Source organism: Triturus cristatus, chromosome 1_2, assembly GCF_964204655.1.
Source record: "Triturus cristatus chromosome 1_2, aTriCri1.1, whole genome shotgun sequence".
In the NCBI taxonomy this organism is placed as follows: Eukaryota; Metazoa; Chordata; class Amphibia; order Caudata; family Salamandridae; genus Triturus; species Triturus cristatus.
The window spans coordinates 1,139,059,648-1,139,083,843 of record NC_140580.1 but is presented as its reverse complement, the minus strand read 5'-3'; the positions used below and the strand labels follow the sequence as shown (position 1 = coordinate 1,139,083,843).

General features: G+C 47.3%; 1 protein-coding gene across 1 annotated transcript in view; it reads right to left on the bottom strand.

The window, feature by feature from the left end:
* Positions 1 to 2,200: 2,200 nt before the first annotated feature.
* Positions 2,201 to 24,196, bottom strand: part of SURF4 (surfeit 4) — a 57,708-nt gene continuing 35,712 nt past the window's right edge. The window contains exons 2-6 of the mRNA XM_085613869.1: positions 22,214 to 22,400; positions 20,590 to 20,666; positions 20,090 to 20,133; positions 19,270 to 19,456; positions 2,201 to 4,216 (exon numbers count right to left, since the gene is read on the bottom strand). Of these exons, the coding sequence (XP_085469995.1) occupies positions 3,950 to 4,216; positions 19,270 to 19,456; positions 20,090 to 20,133; positions 20,590 to 20,666; positions 22,214 to 22,400 (762 nt within the window). The 3' untranslated portion in view covers positions 2,201 to 3,949. The remainder of the gene's footprint in view (positions 4,217 to 19,269; positions 19,457 to 20,089; positions 20,134 to 20,589; positions 20,667 to 22,213; positions 22,401 to 24,196) is intronic.

Sequence of the window (24,196 nt, the reverse complement as noted above, 5' to 3'; positions counted from 1 at the left end):
GCTGAAGGTTTCCCTTTGTTTTACTAACCCGCCCCCCCAACCGAACATGTGAAACTCTGCCATGGTGAGAAGGCGTGGCTTTGGTGCTAAAGGTGGGGAGTAGAGCCACACACACAGGTCACCCCGGAGGGAGAGGAATGGAAACCAGACTGCTCATCCGGCCTTAGCTGCCAACATAGAAAATGGCCTTGGTTGCTCTCCGTCTCTGATGACTAATGAAAAAGCGGTAATTTTTCCAAAGGAGTCATGAAAAGTCTCCACAAGGTTATCTGTAGAATGTAGTCAACATATTTCTACAAGAGACAACATATTTTTATTGTAAAAAAGAAAAAGAGGAACTATACCAAGCCTTAATACATCATAATATCTTCCATTGGGTGGACATGTACTAGAATTGCAAAAATAATCCGGTATCCAGCAACGTGGTGTTTACTTTGCAAATGCTGCTTCCCCACACATGTTCCCAAAAACCATTACCAACAGAATATATATATATATATAAATAAATAATATTTTAAAAAGGTAGTCATCTGAGCGCGTTTTTCCCCGAAAGCCAACGGAGGCAAAAGAAACGAGCACTGTTAAAGCCAGTGAGCGGCAGGTAAAAATCACCAAAATAGGATTGCAAAACATGCCTTGGCAAAGAGGGCAGGAGGAATGGGAGCTTTGACCGGTACCCCTTCAACTCGCATGCTGCCTGCTCTGAAAACCCCATGACTGAGATCCATTGCTCTGAGGGGCTGTACCCACTCCATGTTCCGCTGCCTGCCGCTGCAGCTCCCTTCACTGGTGTGCATGTGACTCACAGAATTACACGCTCCCGATGCACAAATAAGTATGCAGCCTGGACCGCCATCCACCATGTGTGACTGCTGTGGGAGAGACGGAGTGAGGCGACAGGCGGACAGTAACAGTCAGAAAGTGACAGGCACAAAAGCAACCGGCGTAAAGAAGCAAAAGAAATAAGTTCTCCCAGAAAAGAAAAGCAATGCAAGCGTAAGGAAACTGTACTTGCCCGATACTCCTCTGCGAAAAACGGAAGTGACGTATCGCTGCTTGTACCAGTTAGGAGGCAGCAAAGAACAGAGACACTGGACTGAACCTATCGCATGCAGCAGAGGTTAGCAAAGTCCTTTATTGAACACAGCAGGTCTTGCAGACAGCGCGTGCGTGCGTGCTGCCTAGGCTCCACCTAATAACGGACTAGATAAGACAAAGTGGTGTGTGCATAGTTTATGGTTTGGTCTCATCCCAGCCACCCAAATTAGGTACCTTTTTTTTTTTATTCTGCTTGGGCGGGGCAGGGTTAACAGGGGCTGAGATCTGTCCTGAAGCACCAGTCCGGGTACAAGGGTTTTCTATCAGTATGAAATCAGCGAACTGCGTATCACAGGGGTCAAAAAATAATCTTTGAACAAGGAGAAAACAATTCCCTCTCATCCCAAATAAAAAAAAAAAAAAATTGCTCAAACTGAAATTATTTTCATTTACACTGCAGCGGATGTACTGTTCAAATCCGTGGACCTGAACAGTTCGTCAACTGTATTACAGTGTTTAAATTTCTACATTTCCACAGCTGAGCTGCTCTCATGCTCCAGAAGGTAGACGTTCACCATCGGTGTGAGCCCTAGTCTGGTCATGGATCCAACCTTTGCAAGATTGGCGCTCAGCATATGCAAGAGAGAGACTCTAGGCACTTAGTATGTTGCAGTCCTTATATAATAAGACTACTCCAAAACACTTCAAATTAACCTCCTGTCAATTTCCCCTTTGCAAGCTGAATACTTTTTTGGGTTCTCCGAAACCCTTGCGGTTTCTAATTTATGAGGTGGCATTCTCGTGTTCATCTACAATTTAGTCTCAGACAGCCAAACTTTCTTCCTTAGTAGGGAATAACATTTTACGGCAAAAAAGGTATAACTGAACGTGCAAGGACACAAGGAGCCACACCTTTTAGTTTGGCACAAATCCCAGTATGGCAACGGCTACTTTTTCCACCCTTAGCCCAGTTGTTCCCTGGAAAGCTATATCCATGAGTCTTCCAAAGGTCTACAGTGATTCGGGGACACGAGGCACAACCAGTTCACCACAGTAGGGACACCACCCAAAGAATGTCTCATTGCAAAAAAGTCAAACAAAAAAAAAACATTTTAATGCTGCTTAAAAACAAACTGAAAAAGGACCAAAAGTAAGAAAAACGAACAAAGAAACAGATGATTTTATTTTTAAATATATTTTGGTAGCCTGCCTTAAAACATAAGGCCAAACTAGGCCATTGTAACCGTGGGTTTCTCTGCCCCTGCTGGACAAGCATGAAAAATACTCGACACAGAATCACAGTTCAGTGTTCGTTTTACATGTGTTGAAACAAATTGTAGCTGGACAAGTGTTTGGCATAACCATTCTGTTAAAAACACATTTTGAAATGTTAAAAAAAACATGGTGCCAGCAGATAATTACTGTAATTACACTGATAACCAGTCTGTAAACAAAAGTAAGACCACCTTGCCTAAAGCAGCCCTATGGCTCTCACAAAACATCTTATTTTAATTAAAAATGAAGAATGCAGCTGGTCATCCACAAACCCTCACAAGTCCACATAGTACTTTAAAGAATGCACACTAGTCTTCACTTTCTTTTTGAAGTTAGACTTTTGTTGATTTGCCACATGCGCCAGAATATATAAAAATACTACCACTTGGTACTGCCACATTACAAGAGAAAAGGGTTGGTAACCCTGTGAATGGACTGGGGAAGTTCAAAAGTCACACAAATTAGTTCAGTCAATTCAAAATAGTAGTCCTCAAGCCATTTCACAGCTAATACATCAACAATCAGGTGCACCGTTTGTCAAGTGAGAAAAAGGGGGAAACCGGGACATAAAAGGAGAAAGCAACATGAGGGAAGAAAGAAAACAAGGAAGACAAACTAGGGAACAGAACAAGGAAAAAGAAAAATGAAAGAATAAAAGAAAGAAATGCAGGCACCAAAGAGAAAAGAGAAGACCGAGAAAACAAGAACAATTATGTAGAAAAGTGAAAGCTTGAAAGAGGAAGCAGTTGGTAGGGGAAATCAGAAAGGGAGGGCAGAAGTCTCCCTCCCGCGACACGCAACATTGGTGTGACGTTTTATTTCTGCCACATACTAATATTGAAAGCTCTTCCTCTGAACCTTAATACTCAAGTTCTTAACATTTATTACTCAAATTGCACACAAAACTATGGCGAGTTGTGGGGGTGGGGGCACACTAACTGGTTTCCAGTTGACCGTTTTAGAAACATCTAAGCATAATGATAAAAAATATATTTTTTTAAATCTGTTTTGATGTTTCCCAACACAAGATTACCATTTTAAATTATTCTGCATAAACTTACACAATGGGGGATTTAGCAGACTCCCTATAGAGACCACACTCTACCAATGTAGGGGGAGAGTTCTGGGTTTCACCCACACTAACCTTTCTGGCAGCAACTGTGAATAAATAAGTTTGTTGTGCGAATTAAAAGGCCTGTTTCATTGAACAAAAGAGGACTCTAAGCTTGAAGTCACAGCCCAGAATTAGTTCATTTTAACCGTGCCCATTTGTCAACAGGCAATAGAATACAATATCTTCTATGCCTACTTCTTGTTTCACAAAGTTGGGGCAACAGGTTAACCCCAATACTGCTGGTATTTTTGTGCGTTGGCAAAAACAAATGTAAAAGCAGGGCAAAGGGGATGCTGTACCCACCAACGCTGTACCCACTAATCTTATTGGGAATTACTCAACTCTGCACAGCACCCAAAACATATCTGTCTGCTTGCTGAAAAACAGGGTCAGCCTTTGGTTGGAAGGGACATGAAGGGGCCTTTTCGAACAAAGAAAATCTAAAGGCTGGCAGGTCATTTCCCCCCACAGTCAATGTGAGACCAGTCCCCCTTATCCAGTTCTGCATCCAGGTGGCTCCGACTACCATTCTTTCTTCTTTTCGTCCATGGACACGCCCCCGGGACCCAGTGCCACCACCAGGAGGAGGCCGCCAATGACAGACATGGTTTGGAAGAAGTCGTACTTCAGAAAGTCGTGCATAGGTTTGTAGGCAGGGATGGTCCAGAAGGCGTTGAAGTAAACATTGACAGAGAAGAGCCAGATGACTAGTGTCAAAGCAGCAAGCTTGGTCTTGAAGCCAATGGCCACCAGAATGATCAGGGCCGTGCCCACAATGTTCTGAAGAATCTGTAAAATGAGGGACACAGGACCTGGTGAGATATTTAACCATAAGCTTATGAAGAAGTAAATCAAATAACAATTTCCTTCATGGAAATATTTTAAAGAGTGCGTGTTGGAAAACCACACTCCCACTCTGAAAGGATGGAGGTGGTCTTCCGGACACACTGTGGTAGCTTGGCTCGAGTGGTCAGGAAACAGGCGCAGTGCTAAGCATACAATATACCCATACAATAACCATGCGTGCATCCGTTCCAAAAACGACTCTACACCGTAAAAATTATGAAAATATTCTTCTTTATCTTTTTCTCTTAGTTGCTGATTGGAAAAATAAATAAGTCAATCACAATATACAAATTCTTAAATAGAGCAGGTCAAATAAATATTTGCTGTTGCTGAAATAAATAGGGGTGATCATAAATAACAGGGCATAAATACCAGTGCAATATATACAGACAATTAAATACTTTGAGGTAATAAATACTGTACCAATAAATACTGTACCAATAAATACTGTACACCAACAAGTCCTGTGGACCTATAAATACAGTGCAGTATTAAATAGATAAGAACTTAATAAATACAGTTTCCCCAATAAATAATTAGAAGTATACAGTAACACTCATGAATCAGATGACACTTCAATACTTAAGGGCTGATTTGGCCCAGGCACAGCTTGTAGGGTGTGGAAGGCTTGGGGGGTTCTACTCCCTGGCTGAGGCAAAGGCTGAGGCCTAAACTGAGGTAGATCAAAGGGGGGAATTCCAATGCCCTGGCTTCCCTTCTCCACACAACCTCTCTAGGTTAGTCCCAGTTCACCCCAGGCACAGTCAGGTGGGTTTCAGCACCTCCCTAGCCCCTTAGAGTAGTCTCTCAGGTCTCCACAGGGCCTTAGGCGCCCTCTACTCCACTTACTGCCCTTTTCTGATGTTCCGACGCCGCTGGAGTCGTGTCGACGCCGTGAGGCGGTTCCGGTTCGGTCTCGGCGGCCTCGGCACAATGTCAGTTCTTTGACGACGCCGGTAGGCGGTTCCGGTCCGATGTCGGTGGCCTCGGTTCGAACTCGACCTCCGATTCGATGGCGTCGGGCAGTCTCTTCACGAGGTCGACTTCGGGCGGCTCCGGTCCGATGGCGCTCTCGGCTCCGATGACGTCGGCCGGCCTGGCCTCGCTGTCGACTTCCGGCGACTCCGGGGTGCGATCCTCACCCCCGACCTCCGGTGCTCCTCCTCACAGGTTCCGGGCGACTCCGGAGTGCGATCCTCACTCCCGACCTCCGGTGCTCCTCGACCTCGGTCTCCGACGACTCCGGAGGGCGGACTTCACCCTTCCGATGACGCCGCTCACTCGACCTCGGTTCACTTCCTCCTCGACCTCTGGTATTCCTCTCGACCCCCGTCGGCGCCCTCTCACGACCTCAGGCGGCTCCGGGTACGACGTCTGCTACTTCAGTCAGCGCCGCTTCTCCACCTCGGGCTCCAGGTCTCAGGCTACTCGACGCCGGACTCCAGGGAAACCAGTTTCCAGGTCAGGATCTTGCTGCTCTCTTGGTTCTAAGGCCTGTTCCTGCTGTCCAGGTCCTTAGGATGGTTTTCTTCTGTCTTCTTCCCACACAGGGCTATAGGCTGGGGTCCATCAGTAGGGACAAGTATCAAGGGTGGGTTTATGGACCCCACTCCAGGCACAAGTTTCCACCCCTGCTGCTTCACTCCTTCCTCCTTCACTGTTGTGCTCCTCTCTCTTCACCAGTCAGGTGCCAACTGCCAGCTCCAACTGCCAACTGCCTCTCTTATCCTCCCAACATTCTAAACGGTTTCCAACTGTCACACAGTTCTGGAATCTCCTGGAAGGTTCTGGAAGGTGCTGGTAGGTTCCAGTGGATGCTGGTGATGTCACAGGTGGCCACCATTTTGTGCTTCAGGCCCTCAGACAGAAGGTTCAGGGGTAGCTAAAATGGCTCCCTGAATCTGTAGCAACACGAAAAAGTCTGGTGGTTCCCAAAAAGGAAAAATTCAAACAGGGTTTGAGGCAAAAGTGGGACAAAATAAATAATGATGAGGAGGGACCACCCAAAGGGCTGACAGGTCTAACACGCGTCCCCCCCAGCTGAAAGTGGGGAGAGCTACCCAACCCCTTGGGAGTTCTCATCACTAAGGCGGAAATACCTTGAGAGACCGTCTGCATTGGCGTGGTCCACTCCAGGCCGATGTTCCACCTGAAAGTCCATCCCCTGTAGGGAAATAGACCACCTCAACAACTTGGGATTCTCCCCCTTCATTTGCATCAGCCAACGAAGGGGTCGGTGGTCGGTCTGAACCAGGAAGTGCGAGCCAAACAGGTATGGCCGCAACTTCTTCAGAGCCCATACCACTGCAAAGGCTTCACGCTCTATTGCACTCCACTTCTGTTCCCTGGGAAGTAGTCTCCTGGATAGGAAGACCACGGGTTGATCCAGACCCTCTTCGTTGAGTTGCGATAACACTGCCCCAATGCCATGTTCTGATGCATCTGTCTGGACAATGAACTTCTTGGAAAAGTCTGGGGCCCTTAAGACCGGGGCCTCGCACATGGCTTTCTTCAATCTCTCAAAGGCTTGCTGACAAGCCTCCGTCCAGACTACCCGTCGAGGTTGTTTCTTGGACGTGAGCTCCGTGAGGGGGGCTACGATGGTACCGTACCCCTTCACGAAGCGGCGGTAGTATCCCGTGAGGCCCAAAAATGCTCGGACCTCAGTCTGTGTCTTGGGGGGTTCCCAGGCCATGATGGCCTCGATCTTCGCCTGGAGGGGTTGCACCGCTCCCCTACCCACCAAGTGTCCAAGGTACACTACCGACCCCTGCCCGATCTGGCACTTGCTGGCCTTGATCGTCAATCCAGCTTGTCTCAGGGCCTGGAGAACAGCTTGCAGGTGACGCAAGTGATCCTCCCAGCTGTTACTGAAGACGGCTATGTCATCCAGATAAGCAGCAGAGAAACTCTCCATTCCGGTGAGGATCTGGTTTACCAGGCGCTGAAATGTGGCAGGTGCGTTCTTGAGCCCAAAGGGCATCACACAGAACTGGTAGTGGCCATTGGGCGTGGAGAAGGCTGACCTTTCCCTTGCTCCATCAGTCAACGAGATCTGCCAGTACCCTGAAGTAAGGTCAAAGGTACTTAGATATTGGGCAGCTCCCAGCCGGTCAATCAATTCATCCGCCCTAGGGATCGGATGAGCATCAGTCTTTGTCACTGAATTCAGTCCCCGGTAGTCCACACAGAACCTCAGTTCTGGTTGGGCACCCGGTGGTGCAGCTTTCGGTACTAGCACCACCGGACTGGACCAGGGGCTGCTAGAAGGTTCAATCACTCCTAGCTCCAGCATCTTAGTGACTTCACTATGAATGCTGGCCTTCACCTTGTCTGACATCCGGTAGATCTTGGACTTCACAGGTGGGCTGTCTCCTGTGTCCACGTCATGGACGCACAGGTGAGTCCTACCCGGGACAAGGGAGAACAACGAGGAGTACTGCCCCAGGACCTGGCGACAGTCCTCCTGCTGTTCAGGAGTTAGAGATGGGGAGAGAATCACTCCCTCCTCCGACCCATCCTTTTCTTGAGACGCAAACAGATCAGGGAGAGGCTCGCTTTCCACGTCCTCTCCTCCGTCAGTCACCATCATCAAGATGACTTCGGGCCTCTCGTGGTGGGGTTTGAGGCGGTTGGCATGCAGCACCCGCAGGGGCTGACGAGGGGTCTTCAGGTCCACCAAGTAGGTAGCCTTACCCTTCTTCTCCAACACCTCAAAGGGTCCTGACCAGCGATCCTGGAGGGCACTAAGCTCTCCTGGTTCGATCACCCACACCTTCTGGCCAGGCTCCAACTCCACCGGGTGAGCGTTGTGGTCATACCACGCCTTCATTACTGCTTGGCTGGCTTCCAAGTTGTCAGAAGCTTGCTTCCACAACTTAGCCATTTGGCTCCGGAAGGCCAGCATGTAGCTCACCACATCCTGGGGGAGCTTTCTGGGAGTTCTTTCCCATCCGTCTCTCACCAGGTTAAGAGGTCCACGTACAGGGTGCCCATACAGAAGCTCGAAGGGGCTGAAGCCCACTCCCTTCTGTGGCACTTCCCTGTAAGAAAAAAGTAAACAGGGTAGGAGGACGTCCCATTTCCTCCGCAGGCTTTCAGGCAGACTTCTGATCATGCCCTTCAAGGTTTTGTTAAACCTCTCCACCAGACCATTGGTCTGGGGGTGGTAAGGAGTTGTGAACCGGTAGGTCACTCCACACTCCTTCCACATTGCCCGCATATATGCCGACATGAAGTTGGTCCCCCTGTCGGACACAACTTCCTTGGGAAAACCCACTCGGGTAAAGATTCCCATCAGGGCCCTAGCCACAACAGGTGCTGTTATGGTCCTCAGAGGTATTGCCTCTGGGTACCGTGTGGCATGATCCACCAGAACCAGGATAAACCTGTGACCAGCTGATGTTGGCGGATCTAACGGACCCACAATGTCGATGCCCACCCTTTCAAAGGGGGTGCTAACGACAGGAAGTGGTTCCAGGGGAGCTTTCAGCTTCACCCCTGTTTTCCCACTGGCTTGGCAAGACACACATGTCCGGCAGTAGGTATCGGACGACACTTTCATCTGAGGCCAATAAAAGTGTGGGACAAGACGGGCGAAGGTCTTGTCTTGCCCCAGGTGTCCTGCCAATGGTATCTCGTGAGCCAACTCTAAAAGGAAGGCTCGATAACGTTGAGGGACTACCAAGGCTCGTGACGATCCATGTAGGGGTGCCTTGGGTTCACTGTAGAGGAGGCCATCCTCCCAGTAAACACTGTAGTTCCCTTCAACGTTCCCTGCTGCCTGGGCTTCGGCCTGTCGCCTCAGCCCCTCAAGGGTAGGGCACTCCCTCTGGCCCTGGCAGAATTCCTCCCTGGACGGGCCTCCCTCCACGTGCCACTCGGCCGGGATGGGTAGGTCCTCCAGGTTGGTAACGTCCCCCTCCGCAGACTCCTGGTCCACCACCTCCGGTGGCCTATCCGTCCTACGGGGTGGAGACGCCGAGGCAGGCTCCCCCTGTCCTCGGTTCTTCCCTTGACTGGCAGCTGGCTGGGCCTTTGTTCCAGGCTCCAGCCGGAATGAACTCCCTCTTCGGGTAGTCACGGACCTTGTGCTAACACAGGCCCAGTCAGGTGTACCCAGCATCTCGGTATGAGTCCGGTATTCCACCTCCTTCCAAGCGTTGTGCTCCATGTCATTGCCCAGCAGACAATCGACTGGCACGGCAGGGCTTACGGCAACTCGAAGTGAACCTGCAACCCCCCCCCATTCAAAGGGAACCTCAGCCACGGGATAGTGGCCGGTTCTGCCGTCAGCCATCGCGGCTGGGTGGAGTACATCGGGAATGACTTGCTCTGGAGACACCAGTTGGCTACGTACCATAGTCATACTGGCTCCTGTGTCTCTCAGAGCCTCCCCTCTTTGGCCATTGATGGTGATCCACTGCCCATACTTTGCAGTATTTGCGGGCACCTGGATCTTAGGAACCATCTCCCGTTCTCCCAGGGACACTAAAGTGACACCCGCCCACTCCCTTCCCTTAGTTAAGGGCATCTCCTCCCCGAGCACTACACTAGCTACTCCGGGGGGCTTTCCTCCAGTGGGAGGGGGTGAGCGTTTCTGACACTTCGGATCTCCTTTATAGTGTCCAACGCCACCGCACTCGTAGCAATGGACAACCCTTGGCTGCTGACTCTGGCCAGGATTAGGGTTTCTGGGAGGGTTAGCCTTAGAGGTGAATCCTGTTCCCTTCCCTTGGAAGTTATTTTGGGGGCCTTTGGAGAACTCCTTTTTCTTTTCCCCTCCTTCTTTCTTCTGGGGGGCGCCCTGTCCGGTCTTTTGAGCATCCCCTCCAGTCCCCCTTGTGGACACCCGGGTACTAGCCCAAATGTCCGCCTCCTCAGCAAGCTTCCGGGGGCTGGTCAGCTTGCTATCCACCAGGTGTTGCCGCAGTTCAGGGAAACATTTCTCGAGTAGGTGTTCCTTCAACACTAGGTCAAACAGCTCCTCGTAGTTCCTTACTTCACTGCCCTGAATCCAACCTTCCAGTGCCTTCTTTGCATAGTCCAGGAAGTCCACCCAATTCTGTGTGCCCAGTTTGTGACTACCCCTGAACTTCTGTCTGTACTTTTCCGGAGTAAGTCCAAACTTCCTGATGAGCGCCAGTTTCATGGTGGGATAGTGGGTTTGCTCATCCTCTTCGAGGGCCAATAAAGCATCCCTACCAGCTGGAGGCATGTATTTATACAGTCCCCCTCCCCAATACTTCGCTGGAACCCCATGGGCCCTCAATGAGACCTCATAGGCTGCTAGCCACTTGGCGATGTCGTCACCCGCCCCATAGCTTGCTACAATGTCCTTTGGCAGGTAAGGTTTGGATTCCCTAGTGGACTCTTGGTTTTGGCTGCCACCATTAGGAACAGGTTGTGCCCCGATTCTCAAAATCTGAAGATCTATTTCTTTCAGTCGCAATTCATGGGCCATCCTCTGCTCCTCCTTTTCCTTCTCCAGCTTTGCTAAGTCCCATGTGAGCTGTCTTTTCTCCCTCCGGTCTGCTAACTCCACTTCAGACAAGCCCCCGCTAGAGGCACGGCTGCCCCCCCTAGAAAGTGTCCTGGGCCCTGCGGACAGGTTCCCCACCTCAGGTTGGTACATCTCAGCCCCCTCGGGGTCAGGCTCTCCATCCCTGTCTTCTTCCTCAGCCTTGCTTTCCCTGCGTGCCTCCCCCCAAGCCCTTAAGCTGGTTTGAAGTGCACCCTTCTTTGCTCCTGGGGGACAGTACACCCCCTCTCGCTGGCAAAACTCCCTGAGTTGGGCCACAGTGTACGTGTCTAGATTTTCAAGAACAAACTCCATCTTGCCCACTCAGGTTAGAGGACAGGTTTTGTGCAGTAACAATGCAGGGGGGTACCTTTAATAATACCTCCTCCCACCACCAGAGTAAATTTGGAAAAAACAAAAACCCACAATTTGGAAGGCCGCTGTGAGAAAACTCCCGGTGTAGGCCTATGGACTACCCACAGTTATTGTTGAGTATATGTAGGCACAGCTCTATCCCACCACTGAACACCAATTTATGTTGGAAAACCACACTCCCACTCTGAAAGGATGGAGGTGGTCTTCCGGACACACTGTGGTAGCTTGGCTCGAGTGGTCAGGAAACAGGCGCAGTGCTAAGCATACAATATACCCATACAATAACCATGCGTGCATCCGTTCCAAAAACGACTCTACACCGTAAAAATTATGAAAATATTCTTCTTTATCTTTTTCTCTTAGTTGCTGATTGGAAAAATAAATAAGTCAATCACAATATACAAATTCTTAAATAGAGCAGGTCAAATAAATATTTGCTGTTGCTGAAATAAATAGGGGTGATCATAAATAACAGGGCATAAATACCAGTGCAATATATACAGACAATTAAATACTTTGAGGTAATAAATACTGTACCAATAAATACTGTACCAATAAATACTGTACACCAACAAGTCCTGTGGACCTATAAATACAGTGCAGTATTAAATAGATAAGAACTTAATAAATACAGTTTCCCCAATAAATAATTAGAAGTATACAGTAACACTCATGAATCAGATGACACTTCAATACTTAAGGGCTGATTTGGCCCAGGCACAGCTTGTAGGGTGTGGAAGGCTTGGGGGGTTCTACTCCCTGGCTGAGGCAAAGGCTGAGGCCTAAACTGAGGTAGATCAAAGGGGGGAATTCCAATGCCCTGGCTTCCCTTCTCCACACAACCTCTCTAGGTTAGTCCCAGTTCACCCCAGGCACAGTCAGGTGGGTTTCAGCACCTCCCTAGCCCCTTAGAGTAGTCTCTCAGGTCTCCACAGGGCCTTAGGCGCCCTCTACTCCACTTACTGCCCTTTTCTGATGTTCCGACGCCGCTGGAGTCGTGTCGACGCCGTGAGGCGGTTCCGGTTCGGTCTCGGCGGCCTCGGCACAATGTCAGTTCTTTGACGACGCCGGTAGGCGGTTCCGGTCCGATGTCGGTGGCCTCGGTTCGAACTCGACCTCCGATTCGATGGCGTCGGGCAGTCTCTTCACGAGGTCGACTTCGGGCGGCTCCGGTCCGATGGCGCTCTCGGCTCCGATGACGTCGGCCGGCCTGGCCTCGCTGTCGACTTCCGGCGACTCCGGGGTGCGATCCTCACCCCCGACCTCCGGTGCTCCTCCTCACAGGTTCCGGGCGACTCCGGAGTGCGATCCTCACTCCCGACCTCCGGTGCTCCTCGACCTCGGTCTCCGACGACTCCGGAGGGCGGACTTCACCCTTCCGATGACGCCGCTCACTCGACCTCGGTTCACTTCCTCCTCGACCTCTGGTATTCCTCTCGACCCCCGTCGGCGCCCTCTCAAGACCTCAGGCGGCTCCGGATACGACGTCTGCTACTTCAGTCAGCGCCGCTTCTCCACCTCGGGCTCCAGGTCTCAGGCTACTCGACGCCGGACTCCAGGGAAACCAGTTTCCAGGTCAGGATCTTGCTGCTCTCTTGGTTCTAAGGCCTGTTCCTGCTGTCCAGGTCCTTAGGATGGTTTTCTTCTGTCTTCTTCCCACACAGGGCTATAGGCTGGGATCCATCAGTAGGGACAAGTATCAAGGGTGGGTTTATGGACCCCACTCCAGGCACAAGTTTCCACCCCTGCTGCTTCACTCCTTCCTCCTTCACTGTTGTGCTCCTCTCTCTTCACCAGTCAGGTGCCAACTGCCAGCTCCAACTGCCAACTGCCTCTCTTATCCTCCCAACATTCTAAACGGTTTCCAACTGTCACACAGTTCTGGAATCTCCTGGAAGGTTCTGGAAGGTGCTGGTAGGTTCCAGTGGATGCTGGTGATGTCACAGGTGGCCACCATTTTGTGCTTCAGGCCCTCAGACAGAAGGTTCAGGGGTAGCTAAAATGGCTCCCTGAATCTGTAGCAACACGAAAAAGTCTGGTGGTTCCCAAAAAGGAAAAATTCAAACAGGGTTTGAGGCAAAAGTGGGACAAAATAAATAATGATGAGGAGGGACCACCCAAAGGGCTGACAGGTCTAACAGTGCGCTTGTAGTTTTTTTTTGTTTTTTAGAGGTTTAACAATCAAGAATACAAATCGGCATAGTCATGGCAACTTAATCAGCTCTAGTGTGTGTATTCAAGATCTGTGTCAGAATTGCCTTTTTATTCATTCATACATGGATCTCATGTAGGATTAAGCAGAAATTAGAATACAGGACTATTGCTTAGTTAGTCATGACCTGTGCTCATCTGTACTGTTGAAAATGTATGAAATATTTAGTGTAAACCTAAGATATTCTTAAGGAATTGTTTAAGGGTAAAATTCACAGACATATACACGGAGGCCAGTATACATTGCAGTGCTGGGTGCATAAGGGCAGATGGCGAGGCTTGCTGTTGGTCAGCCTAGGCTTTGGTGAGCAGGCAGGCGAGTTGCGATGGAGTGCTTCACCCAAAGCGAGGAAGGAGTTGTTCAAAGGCTCTGAAGCCAAAGAAGGCACATGGAGTACAGCAGGGTAAAAGGATGGAATGGGATGCGATAAGTAGCCTGTAGAGAAAGGCAGAGGGGTAGGATTGTTCAGTGGATGGCTTCTTATGCCAGGATCAGCACATCATACTCTGCTTTGGGTTGGACAGATATTCATCCCACATGGCGGTGGTGTGGTAAGACAGGCACTCTCAAGACAAATAATAAAAAAGGGGTGGCAAGTTGAGGCTTGGTCATTGGAAGAGAAGCTGATGTGGGGTGCCGAGTGGGTGGCATACAAGCAAGCTCTTAAGATAGCTACTGCATACTCCTAACCAATTAGTAAATAAAAAGGATTGTTGTTTGGAAAGCAAAAAAAGAGATTCTATTCACCAGAACCATACCAGTGCTTTGCCTAAAAAACCTGGCAAGGGGATAATCTTAAGGTGATGTGCCAAACACGGCAGATGGGTAGAAGAGAATAACAAGGGAGGAAAGGGAACTGTCATGAGCAGAGATAAGAAGCCTGCTTGGTGTCATTTCTGTGGAGTTGGTGGAGTCCAGGCTGCAGTACTTTAAAAGGATTAAAGGAAGATATGGGCGGTCAGCTGGCTAAATACCGATCATTAAAGGGTTTTGTAGACAATCCGAATTTGAGAGACTATTTTAAGTTTCTTTTGGGGTTTGGGGATGAGACTGTAAACCCCAAGGCAGGAGCTCGAGAGTAGAGCACAGTGAAAGGAAATGAAAAGCGAGCCAATGATTCTTGAATGGGCTTGGGGCTACCTGGTTTTGGGAGAAGAGGTCTGTAAGGAGGACATAAGACATTTGCAGATTAAAATAAGGTAATCAATTCTGTTATGAAGGGATGATATTGCACTGTGTTCTGGGAAAATAAAAAGTCCACCTTCAAAGAGTTCAGCCTAATTTATTGGTAAACTAGCTGCACTAACACCAAAGTGCACAAAATACACACTGGTCCAACTGCAGCGGGCCAGTCTGCATTACAACATTCTAGAACTGAACTCTGCACTATACCTTACTTCCTATGTACAGAATCGAGTGGAAATTTAGGCAGTAAAACAACTCAAAAAGGTGCGAGCCATTCTGAGGATTTGATCCCGTCAATTACTCCAAGTATTCTTTAACCTGCTCAACTTGTTCTCTTCAAAGGCTCCAGCAAAAGACGCGGAACCTTAAGAACCTTGTGGATAACCAGACATTCTCCTTTTTCCAAACTATTTGATGCACATATCCCTTCAGCTGTCCCAACCTATTCTTAAATACTTCATGGAAATTAGCAAGAATATCTAGGTCTTCTCTAATACTGTCAATTATGATGCCTCAGCAGGAGAATTTGGGTTCAATGCAATACCTGGATCCCATTGGTAACCCCACTCTTACCTCCTCTTTAGCTACATATACTTTGCCAATGGTTTGCTGCTCTTAAAACTGATCAAAAAAGGTGTCTAACCCATCAATTCAACGGTGATGCCTCCGTACCCAAAGAGATTAGTGTCAGAACACACACTGCAATATTTCTTTTGCCAAATATTTCATACCAAGTTTTGTCATCCACCAAAGTGTTTGGTGAGATAGAATCAGAGAAAACCATTAACTCCTTACCTCAATCACCACTTCACACTCTGGCATTCGGATATTCCCAGCATCATACTCCCCGGTACACCTTTCACATCAATTCCATTCAACAAAGTGTTCTACACTCCCTCTTGTAACCGATATGCCCCACTACAATTTCCTGCTTCCTCCCGCTCTACCCCCTCCCTCATGATCACAAACACCTTTCCACAGACTGGCGCGGTGCCCACACTTTCCACACCTCCCACAAGAAGAGTTTGTTGCAAAACAATGTGGAGTATTCCCTGAATGACTACTGCTCCTATATTTATATTTCAAAGCATTGGGCGCAGACATTGGCTCTCCGCTGGTTTTCTTCGTTCTCACCACCTGCTCTCTTGGAACTTCCTACTTCTGCCATTTCTGAAACTCCAAGTTCATCTTTCCACATTTCGCTTATCCAGTCTGATGTAGGTCCCATACCTTCAAAGATAACTAAAGCTTCCTTGAGCTCATCCACTTGTCAGAAATGCTTCCTGCACCCTGGGAGGATTGAACACCATAGAAACTAGTTTCTAATTAGAGAACCTTTAAATTCAATTTTCTTGACACGTGTCTTATGGTAGCAACATAGTTACTGACTTTCTACGGTTGCCTTCTTAAAAGACAAAAAAAACACATTGATTGGAGTACTGAAATGTTGTTACACCATTGTTACTAACATTTCGTAGCTATTTCTGGGCTCTCCGTCATCATTTTTAACGTTGATTTTGTCTAAACCTCCGTAAATATTCCTGCTTTTTATGTCTGGGTTGTATAGTAAAACACCTTACTTCCCAATTGCTGAAACGTTTTCACCACCAATTGCCACATGATCGGATTCAAATATTTTTTTCCAACTAGCCCAGGGAAACAAGGGCTCACCAGCTTACGACAGGAATAGAGAATATAGAGACATACCTGAAGCGGTCATGGCTGAATTGAAAATAACACATTGGACTAACATAACTAGCTGCAAAAATAAACTGCAATAAATAATGGAGGACTAGAAGTGAGTGATTATTTGAGAGATGAAGTGTTGTATTGGAATGTCGATAATAAGACATATGGAAATATAAAAGCATAACCGGAGTTGAAGCGTACAGGGGCCATACCTTTTCTGATGGAAATACTCCTGACCTTTTAGTGGTGGCTTCTCAATAATCATGCTCCACTCTGTCAACATTGTGGGGTGTAGGTCTCACACAGATCGTTGCCAAATGCGTCCCGACACCGCAGCGCGGACATGTGTCCTTTAACAAGTCTTCACTGACATCAACATCGTCTTGACCTTACGCAAGACCGTGCAATGTGAATTCGGTACTGCAATCACTGACAAAGATTCCCCCCAAATGGCCGCTCATGTGACCCAATGTAAGTTCATGCAATAAGGTAATGCACTTCACTCTGGGACCATCTTCCCCGACAGTGGAGGTGGCCCGGGACCATCTTCCCCGACAGTGGAGGTGGCCCGGGACCATCTTCCCCGACAGTGGAGGTAGCCCGGGACCATCTTCCCCGACAGTGGAGGTAGCCCGGGACCATCTTCCCCGACAGTGGAGGTGGCCCAGGTTCATCTTCACTGACCGTGGAGGTGGCCCAGGTTCATCTTCACTGACCGTGGAGGTGGCCCAGGTTCATCTTCACGGACCGTGGAGGTGGCCCGGGTTCATCTTCACTGTCAGTGGACGTAGCGCACAACCACACATGTTTAACGTCCGGTGAGATTCAAACCTCAATGTGTCCACTTGCTCTCATTTAGGCTGCACACACTGGATTAGACACAACATAACAGGGGTTGGAGTTAGGATGTACCGGCCCCCTGCGAAGGAGCGCAACTAGTCTATAAATGCTGCACGGTCTTGCGGAAAATATGAGGTCCAATTCCAGAGTCCAGCAGAATTTACTGGCAAACATGCAGCACAAACTCCAGGGTCTGCCATGCACCCTGGTCAAACTCCAAAAACACCACAACATTCTCGTGCATTCTGTGACATTCTTTACTTCTGGTATGCAGAACTGAAAGGAAATATAGGCAGTGAAGCATACAAGAAGGCATTAATTAGTAATTCAGCTTTTTGTTTTCAGCTACTTCCCTTTCAGCCACTTTTAAGCATCAATAGTCTACGATTAATGCGCTGTCATGCTGAACTAAAAATGGGCATGAAAAGACCAGAATCAGGGAGACATAAGCTGGGCTACTTGATTGGCTTCACACCAGTTTGCCTTATATGTCTTTGTCCCTTGTGGAAATCATTTAAGTAGGTGGGGGGGAGGGGGGGTCAAAGAATAACTAAGGCGATACAAAGTCAGGAATATAACATGAAAGCGTTTCAGAAAAATGTGGTCTTCAATTCCTTCCTAAACATCAGATAGGTTGTCAGAACTGTAGGCCTGAAGTCAAGATTGTCCCAGAGCGGAGCTGGAATTCCTTTCAAGCCCTTATGAAGTATTTCTGGATGTCACAGCTTCTCAAGGGATCAAAGAAAATGGCTGGAACTCAGGACTTCTGCCAGTACACATCTGGGATGTGCTCAGTTAATGGGCACTTCTGGCTGAAGGGGGGGTGGGGGGCAGGTAATGCAAGTGTGACCTATATCCTCCTCCAGCCATATCTCAGTCTTCAAACCATTTATGCATAGGAGGCTGTCCATTTAGAAAAACAGGCCCCCGACAGGCTGCGATAGAGAGTCTAGAAGCCCCTGCCCCAGACGTAACAAAGTCATTAGCGTACGTTTGGATCAGAAGTTGGGTTTGGTCTATGCCCAGATTCACATATGCCCAGATTCACACAGACCCACTGAACGATGAGAAAGAAGGAGTCTCGCGACAGCCCACGTTGCCCATTTAGTACAGACCTTTGTCTCCATTGAGCATTCTCTGATCCGCTAGGGAGCTGTACCGAAGAGGACTACTCTGCTGCGAAGCCATGAAAGCAGTATTTTGTGATAAACCAATGGGTTGTGAACCGTGTGGTGTAAGAGGATTAAAACTCCTAGTTGCCTCTCAACAGGGACAGTAAGCAAATTTGTGAAGAAAATATATTTTGGCTCGATCATTTAATTTAAATAAGAATTCCAGTAGCTCCCTACGAAAAGAATTGCATATTTTGCCTTATAAAAGATGTGTGATGGAACGGAAATGCGGAGCTTCAGTTGGTAAAAAGCTTCACATTTGTGTGGCAGCGCTGCAGAGTCAAACATCTGGTAACTTCTGTAAGAAGTGTACAGGATCCGATACAATAGGTGTGGCAGCTTTTATTAACGGGATCTAAAGTGCATCTTGTAACAGTAGACAGGATGAGGCCGATGGCTACAGCAACAGCACTATAAAATAAGTCATGCTAAACCCTGCAATGGGGGGGGGGGGGGGGGGGGGGGGAGAGAGAAGAGTATGTGCCACAAAACTAGGAATCCATAGTGATCAATAGTGAAGGAATCGGACGCTTAGAGTTTCCAAACTGACTCAACACTGAGAAATCTTGAAGTGGGACTGACCACATATGGAGCTCCTGGAGTGAATAATACTTTTCTAAAATGAAAATCACCAACTTTACAGAGCAGGCACTTAATTTACTACAGCTTCTTAATAAAAACAACTATCCATCTCTCACACAACGTCTGAATTTAGCTCCTAATCTTAGTCATGGCCATGATGCTTCAGCAAATGTTGCCGGCTCATTTTACAATTTGTGCTGGAAGATTTCGTAATTACATGTTTGCGAGTGGAGACCTACAGAGCTAAATATAGGAGCATATAAGGGTGTCTTTTTGTTCCTGCATGGAACTCCTCACAACTCTAAGTATACACTACTGGCCAAGCACACATGAAACCCCATAGGTAAGTGGCTGGTATTGTGGGGGTTGCTGTGCATGGTGTATATAGTTGTGCAAATCCTGGACCAATTGAATTACTTACGAAAAACAAACTTGCGTCGAAATTCAGCAGCGTCATGAACATGAGCACCAGCAGTACACGGCCTCCCAACTGCATGTATTGTTTCGGGGAGCTCTCACCCATGGTGGGAACCCCAGCAAACATGCTTTTGCCTTCGGACCGTGACTCGGCCAAAAGCAGCAGCAAACCACCGCCAAGTGCCAAGTTCCTGGACACAAAAGATGCAAATGAGAAAACTTTAAAAAGGTACAAGCATAAACAGTTAAAAAAAAAAAAGGACTTCTTCTCACAAGGCTATACAACGATTGAGCAAATCTGCTCGGGGGGGGGGGGGGGGGGGGGGGGGGGGGAGTTGTTGTGGCCAATGGATAGCATGGAGGCCAGACTGCAGGGCAGCAGCTCCAATCTTTTTTATGGGTAGCCACTCACTGCTATCAAGCAGGTTCTTAAACTGTATATGGGTGAGTATTTACGTATGTCAAAGGAAGAAACGGGCCGGGAATGAGTTGGGTGGATCCCAAACAATAACCGATAACAGTGGCACTACAAACGGGAGCCAGACATTGTGGTTGGACCTCAGCTGGGCTACAAATGGTTCTCAGAACCGCAGAAATGGAGAGTGTACAGCAACCGACAGACTAATGCCAGCCTGTTGGTAATCACTACACCATATTAACCCCAATTTTCAACGCCAGCTGAGGCCAGGATCTGAGCCAGTAACATGCTCTGGACACACCCATTTATCCCTCCACTCGACCACTAGTACCAGGCTGCAACCATACAGTCAGTGACTGCTATGCCAAGAAGAAGACCGTCAGTTGGATTGGATAGGCACACTTACCTCATTAAAAACTTCAGGTCCCACAGAATACTGTATGCGACGGTCTGCCAAGGACAAATGAGCAAGAGAAAAGTTCAATTAATTAACACACTGTCCAAAGAAGATCTGAACACACATTCTCATAAGAACACTACACCACTTTAAAAACTAAATTAATTCAATTCCTGATGATGCGACTCAGGACTCATTCATAAAAATCTAACTCCTTCTACAGCCAACGTTTAAAACGCTTCCATAGTGACTGTAAGACTCCTCTCCAGACATGGTCTTTCCACCCCAAACCCACTGCAGTTTTCCGCTTAGATTGCCAGCTTGTTGACCCACTTTCAGCTAGGTTCATTAGAGCCCATCAGTAAAGAAAAACTCGATTCACAATTCTTTTAATGTTTAAGAGCAGAGATGCAGAAAGAACAGCCCTTAAAATTACAGATAGAGTTCAAGGCATGATGGGCAGCATGATAGCCTCAGACCCATTAAAATCATGTGTACAGGGCGTGTACCTGTAATGCGATAATCCCGAACAGTCCAAAGCATGCATACTGCACAAAATTTCTGGTCAGAACCAGGATGCAGCCACCTGAAATGCAGAAACAATGCAAGGTGTTAAAGGTCTGCTTGTAGCACCATCACTCTAAAGCCAGGGGAGATGGGAGCATAGTTTGCCACGATACAGTATGGAAGGCAGTACTGAAGGGAGAGCAATCTTGGTTTTCAATATTTTCCTACCTTTACAGAACTGGGGATGGTTTTGTACAGAAAATAGGGGTATAGAGTGCAATCAGAGAGACAAGTATCCAAACAAGAGGATGTCTACAGTACACGTCACATGGTGGGGCAGGCCAGCAAGTTTCCTGTTCATACAAACACGTAAAATGTATTAACATATTTGACAAGTTTCATCTGGAGTGGTTAGCCAGAGTAATGGTAAGTCTGGCACACGTGAAGCCGGGTGTTGGTGTTAGGTCTATAGTTCCCAAGCAGTAGATGTGGCAGTGAGAAGAGCAGATTCAGAGGTCTCAAAAGCATGATGTGGCAGAAATGCAAGTTTGGGCATTTAACATTTGTTTAGTAACAGTGGCGTTAAAGAGAAGAAACCAAAGGCATTGGTTTGCCCAGACGACGCCATCAAACGCATGGCTAACACTGCAGGCACTCCAGGATGGCTCAGTCACAGTCCACGGTCAGAGGGTTTGATACGCATTAATGCCAATGTTTGGCCTTCGCAAGACATGGCCGCAAGAAACATTTGTTTCAAATACTATATTATTTTCTTTCGACATGTACATGAGAGAAACAATTCACCTCGGTCCGTTAAGAAACCAATAATACAGGTTCAACTGAGAGTTGCCAATTTAATCTGTAACTAAATAGGGTGCGCCTCTACCTAGAAGCGCTCTTTAACAAGTAATGAGTGGAAGTGCCTGGAGGTAGGGAGTAGTCTGTGTAAAAAGGTAGTGGTCATGGAGACTAATGTAGTTTGAAACCATACAATTTCCAAACATACGCATTCTAATCCGTACAGGGAACCCCAGCCCACACGTGCTGCATGGAGAAAGATGGCTGGACAGTGATACTAGCAAAAGTAGAAGCTGGTTCCAGGAATTGGCCAGCATGAACATTTGGTCTTGTTTTTCAATGGTTTGGGTATTTCTGGTTGAAACTGCCCTTAAACACAGGGGTAGAACACTTAAAACAAACCCATATAACCTAACATCAAGGAACTTCCATTTACCTGGCTTACAAATTTAAAAAAAAGTCAATTTAGGAAGTAAGTGCTCCTTGGTATCCAGGAGTGCAAAACATCTAATTGGTTAGCTCTCTTTGGTTCCAGAAAAACATACTTGAATTGATTTTGTCAAACCATTACTTCCATGCATCAACAGGAGAGTCGCAGAAATTGGCAAGGATTCTTGGTTGCCCACAACCGAGACATCCAGAAATAAAGGGAAAGAGTGCATCCGAGACTAACATGGTTCTGAGGGGATACAGGGAGCAGACTGCATGGTCCGGTGCTCACTAACGGAAACCAATTCAATATGGAAAAAACACACGACTCTGCTAGCAACATTAGGCAAATCTCCAAGCTGCAAGGCATTTTTCCCATAGCTCTCAAAAGTCACTTACTCAGCTGGCCCACCAGGTTGATGAAGACGAAGATGGTTGCCAGGAGGTACCCACAGCTCCAGGTGGCCTCGATGTAATCCCTCTGCTCATTCCATTGGAACCACATGCGGATACCATCCTCTAGGAAGGTGCTGATGAGGCACAGGCGTGCCATGTGCGGCAGGTACTGCTTGGTGACCCGCAGAAACTACACCATGGAAGCAGAGAACAGTAGGAGTGAGAAATAATGGAAGTCTATACATCAATTCACCAGCAACAGAGCTTGTGCACTCTGAACACGATTGGTTGCAGTTGCTTCTCATAAGAATCCCAGGTGATATCCTGACCCAACAACCCATGGTGAGCTTGTGATCACATGGTTCAAGATACCTCCAGCCTCAATCGCTCACAAAGCAATTTGCGAAAAATGCTTTTGACCCAACACATGTACTGTGAATCAATGGAGAAAAATTAGTAAAGAACACAACTAGCCACTTGATAATGCCCATAAAGACACATGACTGACAGCAAGAAATTGGCATGCGTAGTAGCCCTGTTTATTGCATACACAAAGGAGCACCTCTTGAAACTTAGAGATTTTTGGGTCTGGATGAGAAGTGTAAAATGTTTTAGAAATTCACTGTTTTCGAATGTCTCATTTTCAAATTCCATTCGGTGGTCTACTTTTTGGAGTAAATACAGTACCATTTTTAAAGGGTTGCACAAGCTTTATAGATCTCATATTCCAATTACAATAGAGATTTATTTCATAGTTTTGTATGGTGAGACAGAAAACTCCCACCCTGGCTCGTACTTTACTAACCATTCTTCTAATTACAGAGGAAACAGTTGACCTATCCCTCCCAACCACTCTCCCGACTCACATCTCCACAAACCAAACTGTAGGTCCTTTGGACCGAGTCACTCCACGTAGAAGGGTCAAATAAAAAAAATAAAAAAATAGGCAAAATATATTAGACGTCTGTATTTCTGAAATAACTACTATAAAAGATTAACCTTCCTAAAATACCTTCTCCTTGTCAATACCGAGGCATAAATTAAACAGCAAACCACGAACACAAAAAATGTCAACTCAAATCCAAGCATTGCCATGCTAGTTCACACCACATAGTCCCAGGTAAAGATCATCAACAAACCTAGTTTGCACATAACTAGGTTTTAAATTCTGCTTTTTTCATTTCCATTTCCAAGGACTGCCAGTTCCCATAACATCACGCTCAATCAGCTGGTGCATTTGGCTGGTCTGGTTGGCTATGGTGGTTGTCACTCGCCATCAGAAAGCAAACAGATCTAACTAGATCTACACTGTACCAAAGAGATACCACATGATAATTCAATTGTTTTGCTCTAGGTATGAACTGGGCGTGAACCATTAAGTAGGAAATCAAAACCTACCACTGCCAGGACGTTTTGAGCTCTCCAGTCTACAGCCAATCTCCAATTGGGCATCACACTGGATCTAATAGAGCACTCTAGAAGTCCATTCTGGAGCCATCTTGAGTGTTGGCTTCACCACCACTAAATGTAATGGTGAGTGAAGTAATAACTAGAGGAGCACAAAGGAAGGTTTGCTGAACGTGCTGCTGATTGCAGCAGAGTGGATAAACAATAGTTATCAGCACTCCGATACAGTGCCACAGACTAGTCAGACCCTAGGTGAACGGATGAGCATGCAAATTAGGCCTTCAGTTCAGCTGACAATTCCATCTTCCAGAAGGCAGTTTTCCTTTAAAGAGCAAGAATCCCATTTATCCACATGACGGACATACACATGGACACAAATATTGGATGGACGTTTCTCCAGAGCTGAAGAAGTCTAGTTTTTGAGAGCCAGAGCTGTAGAAAGGAAGAACTAAGCAAACAACACACAATCAAAACCTCCCTACTAAACTTTAACTGAAGCATACAATTATAGTATAATTTATTCAGCAAGGTCTTTTTATAACCCTAGAACAGAGTTTTGGGGGCTATAAATGCTTTTGA